General features: G+C 46.0%; 1 protein-coding gene across 1 annotated transcript in view; it reads left to right on the top strand.

The window, feature by feature from the left end:
* Nucleotides 1–19,771, top strand: part of UCHL3 (ubiquitin C-terminal hydrolase L3) — a 41,538-nt gene that overhangs the window by 6,900 nt on the left and 14,867 nt on the right. The window contains exons 2-5 of the mRNA XM_077343971.1: nt 2,545–2,673; nt 6,680–6,836; nt 7,357–7,442; nt 8,098–8,145. Coding sequence (XP_077200086.1) covers nt 2,599–2,673; nt 6,680–6,836; nt 7,357–7,442; nt 8,098–8,145 — 366 coding nt within the window. The 5' untranslated portion in view covers nt 2,545–2,598. The remainder of the gene's footprint in view (nt 1–2,544; nt 2,674–6,679; nt 6,837–7,356; nt 7,443–8,097; nt 8,146–19,771) is intronic.

Genomic DNA, 19,771 nt, shown 5'->3' with positions numbered 1-19,771 from the left:
TGCAACTTGGGAACGAGGAAGCCTTTGAACTGATGCCCTGGCCAATCAGGACTTTACTACAGCATTGGAGGCTCCAGGTAACTAGTTAGTTCGGGATAAACAGAGAGCTGCACCTTTACTCATGCTGATTTTTCAAATATTGAGGGTTATATCCACTCCAGGATATCAATCCTGCTTGTTGCAGAGGGAAAATTTAAATCACCCAAAATCAAAATGGAAATTGTGTTCAGTTTAGATGGCAGGGACTGAATTGTCCTGGGATTGGAATAAAAGCTCCATGCAGATTCAGCCCATAAGACAAAGGTGGGACCCTTAAAACAAGACAATATAATTCTAACAGCCAGGTAGCAACAACTAAGATACACATTGAGTCATCTAGAATAGTGGTCCCCAACCTTTTTTATCACGCTTGACAATTTTACTGAGGCCCGGGGGGGGGGTAGTCTTTTGCCGAGGGACATCGCCGCTGATGCCTGAGCCCCTGCTCCGCTTGCTTTCTTACCAGTGCTCCAGACTTCCTGCCGCCCACTTTAGGACACTGCCAGCAGCAGCTGCGCAGTGCCATGCCGAGGGGGAGCCCCAGCCATGGCAGCCGCTGGAGAGCACCAACGATGTGCCGGCGGCAGAGTGGCAGGGCAGCCCCCAAGTCAGCAGTCGGGGAGGAGGATGGGGAGGAGCCGCGGCCTAGTGCTGACTGATCTACAAACCAGTCCCGGTCTTTGGACCAAGGGTTGGGGACAGCTGGTCTAGAATCCTGTAGATAAAATGATCCTTGGGGCAGCACTACACAGTAAAAGGCTTAGGAGATCACACCTTTAGTTAAAAGCTGTGGCAAGCCCACGGTCACCCTTCATGTGGCTGCATATGGAGGAGGAGCGGGGAATCAAACCTGGCTCGCCAGATTAGAAGTCCACGCTCCTAACCACTACACCAAACTGGCAATAAATAAGCTAACTGGTACATGTGGCGACAGCACTTCTGTTTGATTCTCCACTCCTCCTTCCCATACAGCCAGCTGGGTGAACTTGGGTAAGTCACAGTTCTCTCAGAGCTCTCTCAGCATCACCTACCTCATAGGGTGTCCCTTGTGGGGAGAGGAAGAGAACATGATCATAAGTGGCTTTGAGGCGCCTTTGCGTGTGTGAGCCTTATAAAATATATGTTGCAGAAATGTGGAAGCCAGTTCCATCCTCTGGTCGAGGTACTAGGAGAATTTAGTTGGTGCAGAAGAAAAAAAACAATCTCTTACCTCAGCAACGCAATTGGAGGATAAAGTTCATGTGCATTTCCCGATTACCTGAATAATAAACGCCATGTCAGTCAATCTTGAAGCCTTTGCAGGTATATGGCTGGATCCAAAGGTCGGTTTCTCTTAATGGGAAGGTGCTTCTGTCTCTGGAGCAGAACTTTTCTGCCCACTGAGTTTCGTCGAGAGACGTGGAAAAATTATCTTCTGTTGACGGAAGTGCTCTCTCTAAACGGAGAACTTCACCTGAGCTCAGCCTGTAAACTGTTCGGAGCCTTATGCTCCCTAAGTACACGTTTTAAAAAGGCTTGTGCCGTTAATGGGCTTTTCCGCTCAGACTGGGGGCAGATCTCCCTAGCAGAGCTTCCTGAACATCAAACAACCAGAAGCGGTAGCATTTCCTGCAAAATGCCACATTCCATTCACCTAACACAACGGAAAAAACAAAACAAGAACAGAGCCTGTTTTGTATAGGGATAACAAACCATAAAGGTACCTTATTTTGAGATACCAATTTGTGGGTTTTCCTGTCAAGATAACTTTCATTTCTCTAAGGATGTTTGTGCTGAGGTTGCTTTGTTGCTGTTGCCTTCTTGAGAGCCCGCTTGGCGTAGCGGCTAAGAGCGACGGCCTCTTTGATTCCCCAGTCCGCCACGTGCCGTCAACTGGGTGACCTTGGGCCAGCCCCAGTTCTCTCCGAGTCTCAAAGTGGCTTACAGTCGCCTGCCCTTCCTCTCCTTGCAACAGAGACCCTGTGAGGTAGGTGGGGCTGAGAGAGCCCTGATAGAACTGTGATGGGCCCAAGGTGACCCAGCTGGCTGCAAGTGGAGGAGTGGAGAAGCAAGCCTGGTTCTCCAGATGAGAAGCCACCACTTAACCACGACACCACGCTGGCTCCATCAAGGCACGGCTAATTGAGGGTGACCCTGCAGAGTTTTCAGGACCAGAGACAGTCAGAGGTGGCTTTGTGATTGCCTGCCTTTGTGTAAAAAGCCTGGACTTCCGTGGTACTTCCCCATCCCTTCTTAACTTCTGAGATCTGATGGGGCTGGGCTAGCCTGGGCCATTCATGCCAAGGTTCACTGGAGATTCCCCCTCTTCTAGAAGCCATTATGCTTGTCTTCGTCCTTGTGTCTCCTTTCTTTCTCATTAATTAAAGCTTAAGCTAGTGTTTATTGCTCTCTCATACGCATAACCTGTCCAAATAAACAAAAGTCGTCCATTCTGTCTTGGCAGAATTCTAAGGCACATCCTCATTGGTGGGATTTTAACATCTGTCCTCCTCCCCCCTTGACTAGTTTCTCAGGCAGCTCGGGATACACCCCAGCTGGCAATTCGTAGATGTGTACGGGATGGATCCGGAGCTCCTCAGCATGGTGCCAAAGCCTGTTTGCGCTGTTCTACTCCTGTTTCCAGTCACTGAAAAGGTAAATATTGTGGCTTTTTATGCTGTGTGGTCTTTAATTTTTTATTTATTATTGGATTTCTATGACTGCCCCTCTTGGCAGAGCCATCTCAGGGCGGTTCACAACGGAGACGATATGCCAAGTAATAAAACCACACAAAATTATAAATATTAAAATGTATCAAGTCACCATAGCTGCCCAGTATCAACTGAGCAGTCCGGTGTCCACTGAAAATCATGTCGGGTCTCAGTTCATTCTAGTGTGGCCACGGGGTTTGGATGGTTCTGGTTTCTCTGGTGGCTGATCTTCAGTGCCAGGCTGGTCCCTGCTGCTCGTGTTGCTAGATCTCACAGCAGCGTTCGACATGGTACATCATGAGCTCCTTGCTCACTGCCTCACCAACCCAACAGGGTGTCTGTTGTGGGGAGAGGAAAGGGAAGGCGACTGTAAGCTGCTTTGAGACTCCTTCGGGTAGAGAAAAGCGGCATATAAGAACCAACTCTTCTTCTCCTTCAGTAATATCAGGGCTCTCTCAGCCTCACCCACCTCACAGGGTGTCTGTTGTGGGGAGAGGAAAGGGAAGGCAACTGTAAGCCGCTTTGAGCCTCCTTCGGGTAGAGAAAAGTGGCATATAAGAACCAACTCCTCTTCTTCTAAATTGATGCCTAACAGGAAACCTGCATCGTAAAAATGAATGAAGCAAAAGGAGACCTCATTTCATTAAAACAGAGTAGGCATATGGTGCGTGGTGTGTGACGTGACATGAATGTACCGCAGTAAATTTGTACACTAGGAGTTCCGCTTTTCAGTGAATCTCCCTTAACTTCCGAATACTTTGAGAAAGGTTGAACAGCTTCTTTGGGTTTTGTATGGCCCTGTAGTCTTCTGCCGGCAGTCCCTCGGAGGGCTAGGTTGGCTTTCTGCATGAGAGATTCCTCCTGAGCGAATTGGGATTGGAGATGAAGAGTTTCCCATTCATGGCATCATGCATTTGGACAAGCTGGCAGTTGTGTGCAAAAACTGTGTAGAGTCCTGTCCACCTTTTTTGTCCCTTCCCTCTTTTTACTACAGCCTCAGAAAAGGTGTGGCTGTGAGTTCATATGGGTCCCGGGAATTGATTTTCCAGGGCTTGGGACTTTTAGAAGACAGTGAATGCAGCAAAGATCCATTGGTGATGCTATGGATCCAGCCCATGTGTTCCCCTTTGGGAACCTGTGCGCTAAACTTTTCCAGAGCTGGTAAATAGCTATGGAAATTGATCATTCCCTGCATCTACTGAGTGAACAGTTTATTTTATGTTTAAAAAATTATAAAGGAAACTAGCTTGCTTCTAAAATTTGTTTTTTTAAGTACATCCAATCGCTTTGGTTAGCAGCAGTGCTGCGAAAAAGCTGAAATTCGGCAAGGAAAAACCTGTTTTAAATGGACCAGAGCCAAATGGCTGATAATCCAGTAGAAGAGCCACTTCAGTTGGACCAGGGGCTCCTCAGACAGTGGAGGAAAGCCTCCAATTTTTTTCAGTGGCAGGATATGCGTCAGATCCACCGCACTGTTTCCAGATGGTCTTCAACGAACATGGGAACTTAGCTGGGTCAGATCAAAAGTTACACTTAGTCCAGTATATTATGGTACTGATAGCAGCTAACGTCATTCCTTCATGCCTTAATCGTGGGCTTTGGCAAGCACAACTACATGAAGATAAACTGGAAGAAGAAGAAAAAATTGTGTCTCCTACATTTTTGGGAAGGAAGGACAGGATGAAAACGCAATGGACAGAGGAACGGAGATAAGGATCTGTCCAACTAGAAACCTCCTTTCCTGGTCACAGGGAAGGGACTGTTTGCCTGACATCATAGGACCATAACGTATTACCGCCCAATCCCAGCCCTGATGGGTTTATTGTTTCTCACCAATAAACTAATAGCAGTTCCTCTGAAGAATGTTTTTTTCCTTCTGGGATAACAGAGTTTCCCGGGTTTATTAGCAGTGGGAGGAAGTTTTGCCAAAGAGGCAAACTGCAGGCCCAGCCCCATTCCCAAACCTGCTTCCAGATATCTGAGGCAGCAGCAGGCTTTCACTTTTCACTACATGGTTTTTTAGCGCAAGTCCTCAAACGGCAGAAGGCAGGCTCCATGTCAGAGGCATTCTGGGCGTTTCTGTTATCAGATGGTGCCTGCTGCTGCTCGCTGTCTGTGCCTCGTCTGAAAATAGGCCTGCTCTTCTCTTCTGACAGGCTGGTTTTAGTCATGTGGAAAAGTGTGCAGGCTGAAAGAAACCTTCGTTATCTGTTCAGTTGATGAGAGCAGACGATAGCCTGGTTTTCAGGCATTGCACATTCCAGTTTCCACCCTCTAATGTAGAGGTCCCCAACGTGGTGCCCACTCAGTGATTTTTTATGTGGGTGGGGCTCCTGCCCAGTAGAAGTTCTTATTAGCCACTCAAGATCTGATTGGCTATGTGGGCCGAAATAAGGTCATTTCAGTGGTAGCTACCACCACAAAGTTGGCTTTATCACTTCGCTTTCCCAGTATGTTTTTAGATTACCCCTCTTTCCCCCCAGCCCTTGGGCTTCCTCTGTGAGCGTGGCTCCGCCTCCTTAAGGAACCATCTTGTGGTTGTGCCAACCAACCTGACTCAGAATTCCAAATATGCTCAAAGGTTCCAAAAGGTTGGTGACCCCCTGCTCTGATCCAAATGTTGAGGCTTGCCATTGTGGCTCTGAAATGTTTGGTAATAACTGCTAAAGACTAAAAGTTCTGGATACTGAGCAGGTAGCAGGAGATGAGTATATTATGCTCTCTGTGACAAATCAAACAGCTGTCTTGGGCTTTGAAAGGCACAATATAGGTTTGAAGAGGAAGACCTTTAACATGGGGGGAACCTGTGTGTTTTGCCTCAAGCTGCATTTAATAACCATTTTCTTCTACTGCTGTGGTTCTCAGTGTACCTGATGGTGCGACCCCCAGTGCAGTGGTGGTGGCGCGGCAGCCTCAGCAGCCCAAAGGGGGTCGTAGGGTTGTGCATAGCCACTTTGGCGATCATGGAAGCCCAAGGCGGCCAGCACGACCCTTGCATGATTGCTGAAGCAGCCATGTGCTCATGCCATTAGGAAAGCGCGGCGCGGCAGTGACCCCTGGGAAAAGGGTTGATCAACCCCCCCTTGGGGTCACGACCCCGCTGTTCTAGTGGCTCTCTGTACTAGAACCTGGTGCTTCTGCTTTCAAATAGCATGCTGCGAATATAACATGCAGCTCCTGACCTACGCATATAGAGAGCTGAAAATAAAACAGTGGGGAAGCAATCAGATGTTTCAGAAAGCCTCCAATTGGGGAAAATGCTTCAAAAAGGGGGAAAGACTTTGTTCCAAGGTTCTGTTTGTAACGACTGCTAAAGGCCTTTGCCGATTTCTCTTTTTTGGTGGTGAGGGAAGAAGAACAGAGGGAAAATCTCTTTATTTATTTCACATAAGATTAGTGTTCTAGTACTGATGTATTAAAAAAAACACACAAACAGAATACAGAGACAGATGAGGCCAGCAGTAAATAGGAGGGTGGAAGCCATGGATCACTGGAATTGACATTTTTATTTCTGATATGTCTTTGTGAACAAATGGATTTGAGGGGTCTGATTGGCTAGTTTGGCAGGGGGTTATCATGTGGCTGTGTTTCGATGCTGTGACACAGTTTACTAATGTAACAGGATTAACCTTTGCTTATATATTCCTACTGTTACGATGGTCAGTTCTTAGTCTGACGAAGGGTGCTTGCACTCGAAAGCTCACGCCTTGAATAAATATTTGTTGGTCTTAAATGTGCTACTGCAGGGGTAGTCAACCTGTGGTCCTCCAGACGTTCATGGACTACAATGCCCATGAGCACCTGCAAGCATTTGCTGGCAGGGGCTCATGGGAATTGTAATCCATGAACATCTGAAGGACTGCAGGTTGACTACCCTGGTGCTTCTGGACTCTGATTTTAGAATTTGAATGTGTTCTCTGTAAATGAAAGTGTCGTGGTTTGATTTCTAGTACGAAACCTTCAGAACAGAAGAGGAAGAGAGAATAAAATCTCAGGGACAAGACGTCAAACCCACCGTCTATTTCATGAAGCAAACCATCAGCAATGCCTGCGGGACCATTGGGCTTATACACGCCATTGCCAACAACAGGGACAAGATTAACTTTGGTAAAACAGCTCGTCGTTGTTGCTTTGTGTTGCCTTTTTGTTCGTTTGGAAGGTAGATGGCACTGTCGACCTACTTTGCGTCTGAAGAATTCGGCACATTTATTGTAGTGCTCGAAAGTCGCAGTCATATGAATAATAATGTTTTCTAGAAAGGTTTAGTGATTAGTGATAAATAAATAGTAGATCTAGTGAAAACTGTTCAGATTTCAAATCTTGGCCTCGATTGCATGTTCCCATTTGTTTCCGGGGTGCTCACTTCTTGCTTTACGCTCTGAACTTTGTTTTATCCTCGTACTTCTGGATTGCATTAATGAGCAGCAGGTTAGGAAGCTTGCTTCTTATGCATTGGGCGTCTTGGTGGGTGTAAATAAGGCTTTGGTGTGTGTTTTGCTATGTGACCTATGCACTGAACTGGCAGAACAGAATTATTATTTTGGATAGAAACAGAGTGAATGGTTTCACGAGCAAGTTCAGAGGAACCCAAGGTGTTATAATACTAATTTTTCTTGACTTGTTCTAGAAGCGGAGTCATCGTTAAAAAAGTTCCTGGATGAATCTGTCTCCATGAGCCCTGAAGAGAGAGCCAAATATTTAGAAACCTATGAAGTCAGTACAACTCTTTTAATGTATATTGTTTCAGATGCAGTGTTTTTTGCGCGTCTAGTTCAGTGAATTTGCCTGGGTCTTGGATAAGTGGGTGAGCCATTTCGGTTGATGATAGAGACTTTCCTTTAACCAATTAATTAAATTTGAATAAATTTTTCTCATAGCGTTTCAGTACACCTGCTTTTTCCCGAGGCTGTTTAAGGGAGTCTGGGAACTTGCAATTTAATAAAGAGAATCTGCCTTAAAAGGAAAGACAGCCTGTATCATTTGATTTCCCCACGCAGCCAGCTGGGTGACCTTGAGCCATTCCAAGGTCTCAGAGTTGTTCTCACAGAGCAGTTCTGTTAGAGCTCGCTCAGCCCCACCTACCTTCCAGGGTGTCTGTTGTGGGGAGAGAATAGGAAAGGTGTTTGTGAGACACTTTGGGACTCCTTTAGGTAGTCAAAAGTGGGGTCTAAAACTCAGCTTTTCTTAGGCATTGCTAGATTCAAATGCCTGGATCTGAGTGTGAATGACAGTGTTTAGGCACTGTTCAGTGTGGGGTTAAAGCAGACATTGTTTCGAATACAGCTTAATGCTTTTTCTATCAGTGACAACTGTGTAACCTATGTTACCTTGCATCCATATCGACTAATGATGAATATTGTAATTTCAGGCTATTCGAGTTACCCATGAGTCCAGTGCCCATGAAGGTCAAACTGAGGTATTTGAATTTTTTTAAACTTTACACCCTCCTCCCCTGAAATAGAGAACAAACTCTACCAGAACCGGCTAAATTGCTTCTGATTACTTTGTCTCCTCCTTTGCCTTCCTTTCAAATCTTCTGTCAAAGCCGTAGCCAAGTCACACCCATGAGGAAATTGTCATGGGTCAGTTTGGATGCATGAAAGTAATGTAACCGGGGTTCTGAAAAGTAGGTAAATGTTTTACTGACGGCTGGTGTGGTGAATAAGGGTGAAAATATTAATGAGCATCAATTAGCCTGTTGATTCCCTAAGTAGATAAGCTGCTAACTTCCTGCCTGTTTTCTTTTACTACTAATAGTGGGGGAGGATCATCTGGGCATGGAATTGGGGGTCATTGTGGGCGGGCAGCTTGTTGTGAATTTCCTGCATTCTGCAGGGGGCTGGACTAGATGACCCTGGAGATAACCTTCCAAATCTGATTCTATGATTTAATGTCTTGGATAGCTGTTTTAAGGACTGCTGAGAAGAGATTTCTCTTCCTGTGCACAAATGTGCTCCGTTTTGAGTTTACCTGCATTGCTGAGGGTGGACAAATAACGCCGTATGCCATCTATTAAGCATTTCTGAGATTCCTCATGGAGCGATTGGTACAAGTTTTGCAGGATGGTCATGTGACATAGATGAAATAAGAGAAGCCCCAGAAATAGACTCAAAGGCTGCTTTCAGCTTCCATGAAAAAAGCTGATCAGAATGTGTGATCAGAATGCACACAGTTGATCCTTCTGATGTATGTTCTCCCGCTGTTCCCCTTTATTGTTCTTCTGGGAAGGATGCGATTGAAGGTTTCTTGGGGTAGGAAACCTCAGTTTGCTGTGATGTCCAAACGTCTAGAAATCAGGATGCTGGAAAAAAACGAGGCTTCCATTCTCAGTCTGTCGAGGGGGGAGCAGTGTCGTTGTTAAGAGCAGCGGACTCTAATCTGGAGAACTAGAGTTGATTTCCCCCCTCCTTCTCACATGCAGCTATCTGGATGACCTTAGGCTAGTCACAGTTCTCCTCGAGCTATTCTCTCATGCCAGTTCTCTTTGAGCTATCTCAGCCCCACCAAATCATGGGGTGTCTGTTGGGGGGAGAGGAAGGAAAGGGGATTGTAAACCACTTTTGGACTCCTTCAGGTAGTGAAAAGAGGGGTATAAAGATCCAGTTCTTCTCTTCTTGTGTGCTATCTCCGAATCAGCTTTTGTTGAGTCCATCCGTGCAGGTCTGTCTTACCAAAATAACTTAGGTTTTCCTCATGTATGTTGCAGTATTATATTGATTTACCTGGTTGAATCCTCATCAAATAATAAGGCATAAAAACAGATTTGTGGATGAATGAGAATACCTGAAACAATCCCTTTAGAAATGGAAGCTACCATGCTTTTCCCCCTCTGAGATTCATGTTCCATTTTTTTGGGGGGGGGGGGTGGAGTGTCTGTCTGTCTTTGGGTAAGCACCAATCCCCTCATCGTTCCCATGTTAAAAGTAAAATTCAGCAAAGAGGAATCTTCTTCCTCACCATGGAGAAATAAATGTGTTTTTCTTCTCTGCTACAAATTGGAGCCTTTGTTTATGCTGCCATTAGAACCACAAGGGAAATCTGCTTTACAAAGGACCAAAACAGGGCCATTCACATAGCAAAGCAGTAATGGGATGGGTCTGAACGAATTCTCTCTTGTGGAAGCTTACCCATAAAAACAGCCTCTTCTTACTAGGCAGTTTCTCACTGGAGTCCCCTGTATGAGCAGCTATGCTTGTTTGTCTCCATATTGTCTGTTTTACACTAATAGCCACAAGTGATCCTGCCTCTGGCAAGGATCTTGCCCTGAAGAGCTGACAGATCCCCCTCGTACTCCTGGGGGCGGGATGAAAGTAACAAGCCATCTCATGGCCTTCACAAAAAATGAGCTTGGAGGACAGTTTGGGGATTAATGTAGGGTTGGGCACTTCGGCGTCCGAAGTGTCTGCTCATGCCCGAAGCAGCCAGCATCGTGAGGGGGTACACCCGTGCCTCCCCCCCCCCCCGCGATGTGACGTTGGCTGCTTCAGACACCGAGGCGGCCAACCCTAGATTGACCTTGTAAGCACCTAACATTACACATTCCATAGAACAGAAGAAGTAGTAGTGCTGGTGTTTTATACCCTGCTTTTACTCTGCCAAGGTGTCTTCCTTTCCTCTCCCCACAAACAGACACCCTGTGAGGTAGATGAGGCTGGGAGAGCTCTGAGAGAACTGGGACTGGCCCAAAGTCACCCAGCAGGCCTCATGTGTCTCAAAGCAGCTCACAATCGCCTTCCCTTCCTCTCCCCATAACCAACACTTTGTGAGGTAGGTGGGACTGAGAGAGCTCTCAGAGAACTAGGACTGGCTCAAGGTCACCCAGCTGCTTGGCTGCATGTGGAGGAGGAGTGGGGAAGCAAACTGGCTCTCAAACTGGTAGACTGATCAGTTCTTTTGTTATCATTTCAGGAACGCAGCCAGGAAGGTCCTTATTACAGAGAGAGATTTAAATTAAAAGTACATCTAAGTAAAAAAAAAAAGGGCTGAGTAAAGCCAAGAGATCTGTCAGTGACAGGGTGGGACAGTCAACTTTGTAACAAATAAACAAGAAACCATGTGATTTGGCATCTATGCTACGACGTTAATTATCATTGCAAATACTTAATTGCTTGCAGGTATTATTTTATTATTAGTGTAATTTTATTGTTTTACTAGCTTCAAAGCCCATTCCTAAGAATGGGCTTTGAAAGGGCTCCCTCCCCTGGTTCCTGGCCAGGCAGCTTAAGGTGGCTTTGGGCCGCAGCTCGCAGCTGGATCAAGTGGGGCAGGCAGAGGCTGGCTGGCTCCTTAGCAGGCCCGGGACAGAGCTCCTTAGCAGGCCCAGCCTAGCAGGACAGGAGGCCCTCGTTAGCAGGCCCTCCACCACGATCCTTTGCCCAGGACCTCTCCCCTTACCTGCTTCTGGCTCCAGGCACTGAGGCGAGTCTGAGAGCAAAGAGGCTAGAGTCCAGGGATGGGGGGCGGGAGCTGCAGGGGCAGGGCCAATTACTGATTGGCCCTATTCCAACTTGGACAGCTGGACACGTTCCACCCCCAGGGCTGTTTCACAAATATATAGAGGAACCATGGATAAGGATGGCCAATCTAAGTCTGAACTGCTGTTCACCATCCCGAGACGCTGCGTTTGACAGGAGCGGTATATAAATCGATCTATAAATAATATTCTCCCCCAATCTGTGCGCGGCCAATACAGCCCCAACCAAATGCAGTCTAATATTTACTGTTGAGTTTGAAACTGCCTAACTAGTGAAGCATGGTAAACCTTTTTTAAAAAGCTGTCTTAAAGTAGACTTTTATGAAAGAAGCAAAAATGCAGAGCTTAATTCTAGCCAATGGTGGGTAGGAGTCAACACAGTGCTTTCACCATGCGCCTCCAGAGCCAACCTTCTCAGCTCCTCCCTCCTGCAGCAACCCCAAATCTGTTGGGGGGGGGGGAGGTGTCCCTTCTCTCCCAGAATGTCAGGGGTCTGTTGAGAAAGTAGCTCTCCCCAGGCCTAAGTCCTTGCGCCTGTGGAAATGCAACACTAAACCCAGCATCTTAACTTCTGTGGGGTTAAAGAGTAATGTACTATAAAAGGCCTTGATTCTGACCCTGGAACGAAATTCTCGCCGTATTGAATTTTTCAGATAACCCTCAAATATGTGTGGGTGGAGCCAAAGTTTTAAAATGGATATTTTTATGAACCGCAAATTGACTAACAGACAGCACAGCCGAGACTTGCTGTGCTAGCAAATAAGTACTCTGGAATGGAATCGAGATGCTGGGGAGGGAACAGTCTGTCATTCTGATCCAAGTGCCTGCATTTAAGAGATATTACGATAGCATCAAAAGGCGATCCAATAAGTTATAAGTACAAACACTTATCACTGTTGGTGAAACCACAGGCCTTCTTCTAGCTCTACAGGCCGTAAGCATGGCAGTATACTTAAATGTCATGTCTGCTGTCTTTTGACTAGCATATAAACCAGAAGGAGGATTCAGGTGGGTAGCTGTGTGGGCCTGAATAATATAGAATACATAAATGTAAACCCGACAATAATAATACACTTAGGATAAGTCAGTATGGCCAGTTAGTGTTCTTCCAATCTTGGCTGTAAACCATCCAAATCTGGCAACTTTGTCTCTCCGAATTCCAATCTGAAAGCATAATTCTCAATAAACAGGCCCTATGCCAGGGATGGTCAAACTGAGGCTCTCCAGAAGTCCATGAACTACAATTCCTATGAGCCCCTGCTGGCTCTGGAGAGCTGCAGTTTGCCTATCCCTGCCCTATGCCTTCCTGTAAGGGGCAACGTTGAGCTTGGGAGAGATTCTTGGGTGTTTGTATACAATTTGAAGTCTAAAATGACATGTCCTCAGGTCTCTATCCCTTCAGCACAACAAGAGTACGTACATGGGGTATTTTTCCCCGCCTCCTTTTTTCAAGAGGGGCTGAAGGCAAGGCATCTCACCGCAGGAGTGTTCAGCTTTCTCCTGTGTTCATTGTGTACTAGATGAGAAAGATCTATAAGCTTTCGTGTGCGTGCACACTTCTTGTACCTTAATTAAGACTTCGTTGGTCTGAAAGGTTTCACTGGACTCAGATGCTGCAATACACAAGTTGGCCTGTGCATGGGAGAGAAGGGATAAAAGGGAATGCTAACTGGGGTAAAAATCTTGGAGTAAGAATCTGAGTTCCTCCTGCATACCTTTATCCGTGGGCAGAGATTGCCAAAGGAATATACATGGAGGAAATGCCTTGAGTGTACCATGATTGAACCGCTCTTTTGTCTTTGGTCACTGGCTGCAGATGCTGGTCTCTGACTAGCTCAACAGTTTTGGTTATCCCCAAGGATGCTTAGACGATGGGATGGAGCAACAGTGGTTAAGATGGGAAACTTGAGAAGCTGCCGGGATCCGACTGCTGTACCGCTGTCAGCGTTTGAGACTGTCTTTTGTTTTATCTGGCCTTATTCATGGGTTGAGGGGGTCACATGGAAGGCCCTGCAGCCTCCTTGCAGAGCCTATGGTGTTTTCTGTGTCGACACGCAAGCCGTGTTTTATTGTTATTGTTGGTGAACGGTCCATGCGGTCTCCTTCAGGAATGTCTGTTCCTTGGCCCTGCCTCCTCCATCTCCTTGTTCTAACATTAGTTCCCCTTCAAACCCCTTCCCCACCCCCTAAGAAAATGTGTTTCAACAACAAAATATGTTCCGTTCAGAAAATGAGAAGCTTAAAAACAGTGCTGTTAAAAGTTAGTTGTTGTTAGGTGCGAAGTCGTGTCTGACCCATCATGACCCCATGGACAATGATCCTCCAGGCCTTCCTGTCCTCTACCATTCCCCGGAGTCCATTTAAGTTCACACCGATTGCTTCAGTGACTCCATCCAGCCACCTCATTCTCTGTCGCCCCCTTCTTCTTTTGCCCTCGATCGCTCCCAGCATTAGGCTCTTCTCCAGGGAGTCCTTCCTTCTCCTGAGGTCGTCAAAGTATTTGAGTTTCATCTTCAGGATCTGGCCTTCTAAGTCAGCGGTCTGCAACCTTTTTAGAGTTGTAGACCGCTGCCAAGGGGTGGGGGAGAGGGTGACCGAGGCCCTGCGCATGCGTGGCAGACCCCGCACAAACACGCATGTGTGGACCTGCCGCACATGTGCGTTTGCACTCCCGGTGGGGGCAAACACACATGTACAGCAGGTCCGCGCATGCGCGTTTGTGCCGGCGGCATGCCGGCGGCTGCGCTTCCCTCTCCTCTCCCTCCCACTCCCCCCCGCAGAAAGAAGCTTGCTGGGCAGTAAGCGGATTGGTTGCTTCAGCGGCCGATTTGCTTGTGGCCTGGCAAGCTTCTTGCTGCGGGGAGAGGGAGTCCTGGTGGACACGGCCTGGTGGTTGGGGACCACTGTTCTAAGGGGCAGTCAGGGCTGATCTCCTCTAGGACTGACCGGTTTGTTCGCCTTGCAGTCCAAGGGACTCGCAAGAGTCTTCTCCAGCACCAGAGTTCAAAAGCCTCAATTCTTTGACGCTCGGCCTTCCTTATGGTCCAATTTTCACAGCTTTACATTGCAACTAGATATCTAATTTTCTTTTTTGCTTTGTAAATGCTCAGCTATGCATGCTGTCACCCTTTTCAAGGTTCTGCTTAATTCTATTTAAAGTCAGCCTCTTGCTCTCCACGCTTCGATCAATCTGTTGCTTTCTCCCTATTACGTTGCTTCGGATGGAGACTTTTGAAGAAAGCAAAGACCGTGCATAGCGGTCCTGAAGGACAATGTTTCTGGCAGCTGCAATGAATCCAGCACATAGCAGCTCTTGTGGGGTCACACACTGCATTGAGGCCCCGTGATCTAAGTGGAGCCATCCGTAAAACAGATCTCGGCACTGAGCCAAATCGATCCCCGTAAAACAGGCCCCTTTTAGTTGTTCTGGGAAGTAGAGCAACCTGTTTGAGAGGTGTCTTAGAAACTAGCCATACCAAATGAAAGATTTCAAGAGTCTGGAATCGTAACATGTAAATGTATAGGACAAATTGTAATTTTGCGAAGAATTAGCTTTTTTTTTTTAAAAAAAGAAAATTCAGTTTGTATCCTGCCACTCCTCCAATGGTCTCGCGGTGGTTCACAGAAATAAAAATGAATATACAATGCCCCTGCTTGCCTCTGTGTAGCAACCTTGAACTTCCTTGGTATGAACCAGGGTTGACACTGCTTAGCTTCCAAGATTTGGCAAGATCATAGCAGTCTGGGCCTTTCAAGCTAAGGCTAGCTTGACTTTACAGCGACAATGAGTTCATCCAGTGAACCGGGAGTAAAATAGTGCACTTCTTGATAGTCAAGCACCATTTCTATCAAAGTTTGTTAAGAAATATTGTTATTATTATTCATCCAGCTTTGTGGTCTGCCAGTTCAAACCAGCTGGTGTTCCCTGGCCTTGAGATGTATGTTTGGCCTCAACCAGGGCCAGGGCCTCCTCTGTCCTGGCCCCCATCTGGAGGAATGAGCTCCCGGAAGAGCTGTGGGCCCTTCAGGAGCCTTCACAGTTCCAAAGGGCCTGCAAAATGGAGCTCTTCCGTCAGGCATTTGGTTGGGGCCAATGAATTATGGATTGACATCAAACTGGCCTCTTACTCCAGGAGCCCATAAGAGCCCTCCCCTTGGAATAAAAGGAAAATAAATAACATCTGCAAGTAAGCTTGTACCAATGGATGCAGAATCCTGTGCATGTTATATATTTGAATTGCTTTAACTGTTTGAACCGTTCAGCATTACAATGTAACTCTTATAGGTTGTAAACCGCCTAGAGCCAGATGGGAGGTATGATAATGGCCAATTATCTTTCGGGAAGGCTAAGATGAGTTATATGGCAAGCAGATGAACACATAGAATGTCTTTTGGATGCTCAGTGATACCTCTGGGATTTTTAAAAATATTGCCCAAAAAGTATTTGGTTAGAAGGTTCCGTTTAGATCCCGAGCTGCCACTGGTTGTATTTGTGGCACAACTTGGATTCCCCTTAACAGAAGCAGAATGATAATGAGTGTTATTGGACTCTTGAGTTGTTTGGATCAAAGTTAATCTTCATATGATATATTAAGAAAAACAAACTAGATTAGCAATAATTGGAGGCAAAACTTGACTATTCCTTCAGCATGTTGTTGTTGTTATGTGCGAAGTCGTGTCCGACCCATTGCGACCCCATGGACAATGATCCTCCAGGCCTTCCTGTCCTCTACCATTCCCCGGAGTCCATTTAAGTTCGCACCGACTGCTTCAGTGACCCCATCCAGCTACCTCGTTCTCTGTCGTCCCCTTCTTCTTTTGCTCTCAATCTCTCCCAGCATTAGGCTCTTCTCCAGAGAGTCCTTCCTTCTCATGAGGTGGCCAAAGTATTTGAGTTTCATCTTCAGGATCTGGCCTTCTAAGGAGCAGTCAGGGCTGATCTCCTCTAGGACTGACCGGTTTGTTCGCCTTGCAGTCCAAGGGACTCGCAAGAGTCTTCTCCAGCACTAGAGTTCAAAAGCCTCAATTCTTTGACGCTCGGCCTTCCTTATGGTCCAACTTTCGCAGGCATACATTGCAACTGGGAATACCATAGCCTTGACTAAACGCACTTTTATTGACTGGGTGATGTCTCTGCTTTTTAGGATGCTGTCTAGATTTGCCATAGCTTTCCTCCCCAGGAGCAAACGTCTTTTAATTTCTTTGCTGCAGTCCCCATCTGCAGTGATCTTGGAGCCCAGGAAAATAAAATCTGTCACTACCTCCATTTCTTCCCCATCTATTTGCCAGAAATTGAGAGGGCCAGATGCCATGATCTTTGTTTTCTTGATGTTGAGTTTCAAGCCAACTTCAGCATAGAACAAATTTAAGCAGAAACTTGGTGCGAGAAGTTTCCTATTTTAAAAGGAAAAAATTAGGCAATCCAATTCTACAACAAATAGCAAATAATGGCTTGACTTACACCGTTCTAAGCAAAAGATCCACTTTTTCCAGCTTCTTTTTGAGATCTATGAACTAGTGGTTGGAACACTGAAGTAGGAATTAGGGGTTTCATCCCCTACTCCTAGTCCAGTAGGATTTAGGGTAACATTCCAAGTCAGCCAATAAGATAACTGAGGTGACCTTGGGCTTTGTCCTTCTCTCTTATCCTAACTTGCCCCACAGGACAGGTAGTAATAATAAAATGGAGGGTAGAATGCATGCAGCCCTGAGTTTGGAGGAAGGGACAGGGGAAACTATGAGGTACATCCAAGGCACGGATTTTCTAGACTAATTTTATCTGAGGTTTGAATCGTTCCCGTAGGTGGAATATGTTGCTATATTGACTCTTGCCCCCAGTTTCTTTGTTGATTGTCCTAACATCCTGTAATGTTAGGCTAGCCAGTATAATTAATCCCACTTGACACATGAGGAACTGAGGGTTGGCTGCCGATAGGAGTTTTTGGAATGTGTCTTTTAAAGCAAAGAGATCAGATTCCTTTAACATCGGTTTTGAGGAAAGATTAAGCGGTTGTACTTAAGAACGTGGACAAATTGTTCTTCAAAACACCTTGGGTGCCTGCAGTCCATTGTGATTTTCCTGGTGAAATAAGTAGCAGATTAATGGAGAGATCTCCCATTGGAAGCCTTCCCTGTGGGATTAGCGCCCATCACTTAATGGGCTTTGTTGAAAAAGGTGTAGAAGGTCATCCATGTTACAAGTATTATCGCTGGATTAGCACGGTGCAGTGGGGCAGGGTGGGTGTAGGCATGGGAAGTGCAGATCTTTAGTCATTCATGGAACAATGGGTTGGAAGAGGGTTTATGTGAGTTTTTTAAGCCAAGTCCTTCTTTGTGTTCTGTAGTGTTCCATCATCGTTGACTTACGGTGACCCCAGCAAGAGGCTTTCAAGTCAAGCGAGAAGTAGAGGTGGTTTGCCATCACCTTCCACCATGGATCCTCCCTTAGTGGTTTCCTATCTAAGGACTAACCCTAATTAACTTACAATATTATTTATTTATTGTATTTATAGACCGCCCTCCCCCCGAGGCTCAGGGCGGTTTACATAAAAACGCATAAAACAGTACATGGAACTCAGCTTTCCCAACGTCAATAACATTAACATTAAAGTAGAACAGAGGTAACAGAATATAACGATGCATAAATGCCCAGAGCAGAATGCATGGGTGGATCTCTGGGAGGGAGGGAGCAGGGCCCTGTAGATTAGCGATCCCCAACCTGTGGGCTGCGGACCACATGTGGTCCTTCGACTAATTGGAGGTGGGCCCTGAAGGACGCCTTCTCCCCCCCCCCGGCCCTTTAATTCATCCCCCCGGCCCTTTACAACACACAATCACTCCCAGATGGGACTATCTCGTTGCAGAGAAACAAGCTCAGGGTTCCCATTGATTTGTCATTGTCCTTATGTTCATTGTTGTGGCATGTCTGTATCTTATTTTGAAGGGATGTTTAAACATTACCATAGCGATCAGAGAGCATTAGGGCAGTGGTTGAGAGTAAACTACCCCCCCACCGGGCTACAGTAAAATTGTCAAGTGTTGAGTGGTCCCCAGTGATAAAAAGGTTGGGGACCACTGCTGTAGATGTTGCTGGGCACCTGGTCTCAACCAAATGCCTGGTGGAAGATCTGGCAAGATCAGACTTTACCATGCCACCTTCCCTGCAATGCCCTCCTCCATCACTGTAGAAAATACTTATAAGTAACCTGGGTTATGTCATCTTGATGTGGGATGACAGCATTATTCAAATGGCATTTTTAGAGAATGCCCTTGTGGCTGCGATGTTCATTAGGCAGAAGACCTAGACCAGCCTTTCTCAACTTTTTTACTATCGAGAAACCTCCAAAACATTCTACAGGCTTTGAAAATCCCAGAAGTGGTGTGATTGTGCAGAATATGGTTGGGAAACAAACATAGCTGAGTACACACGCACCCGGGACCCTTCCCTTTCCCACCCTCTCCAGCCCCATCATTGGCCATTTTGGGAAGGGGGGGAGGTCAGCATGACCATACGTGGTCATATCACCCAATAAATAACAAATCTAAAATATATATAAACAATTAACTCCCACCCATTTGGGAAACCCTTCCATCGCCATCAAAAAACACCAGGGTTTCATGAAGCCCTGGTTGAGCCCTGGATGTAAAACTTTAGACCAGGAATTCTGAACCAGGGTTCCAGGACTGCTGTGGGGGCTTCCAGGGCCCCCAGCCTGTATTTAAAATGGGCTTGGCTTCTCAGTTGTAATAGCTTTATTCAGCCCGCTGAAGTGAGCACAGGAGAACATGAACATCAGAATAAGCAGCATAAAACATTTCACTTTGGAATCTATTCAGTTTCTGTTTCCCTAAACATAAAAGTTGATGTGTCCATGGATGGTCCAGTTATGTGTTTATTGAATCTTGGAGCCCTGTTTTTCAGTGCAAATATACATGCTGTAAAGCTGTTTCCTGCCATTGTTGACCTTCAGAAACTGAATTTTTGTTTCAACATCTTTTTTTTTTTAAACTTAAAAAGAATGTTTCTAGGAAAACAAATCTGTAGATGACAAATAAATCAGAGTCTCCTTGTCAAGCTCGGGTGAGATGGGGAGGAATGCAGTAAATATATGGTGGCTTGGAGAAAGCCCTCAATCTGCGCTCTTTGCTCCTCGCTGACACATTTTGCAGAACCAGCAAAAATTTAACTGACAAAGCTTATCCATATTGAAACACCTGTTGGAGTCTTCTAGGTTTTAGTCTCACAAGGATTTTAAGTGCCTTAAGAGTTCATGTATACCTGAATACTTAAAGTACCCCAGCATTGGCATTCCCTCAATATGCACAGCTTGCCACGGAGTGGTTGCTACCACTCCGCCAAGCAAAGTTGGTTTATATACTGCCTTCAGGGAGAGCGGTATATAAATTAAATAAATAAATACTTGTACCCTGCTTTTCCTTTTTGGCTCATAGCTTGAACAAAGAGCTCCTTCATTTTGAAGAAAGCTCCTTAGATTGCAGGAAGACTACTTGTAGGACAATTAGATCCACCCCAGTTACTCCTAAAGTATCTGGCTGGTAGCCACTTAGT

This window comes from Paroedura picta, chromosome 6, assembly GCF_049243985.1.
Source record: "Paroedura picta isolate Pp20150507F chromosome 6, Ppicta_v3.0, whole genome shotgun sequence".
Classification (NCBI taxonomy): domain Eukaryota; kingdom Metazoa; phylum Chordata; class Lepidosauria; order Squamata; family Gekkonidae; genus Paroedura; species Paroedura picta.
The sequence above is the reverse complement of the archived record's forward strand: the minus strand, read 5'-3'. Positions and strand labels throughout refer to the sequence as shown.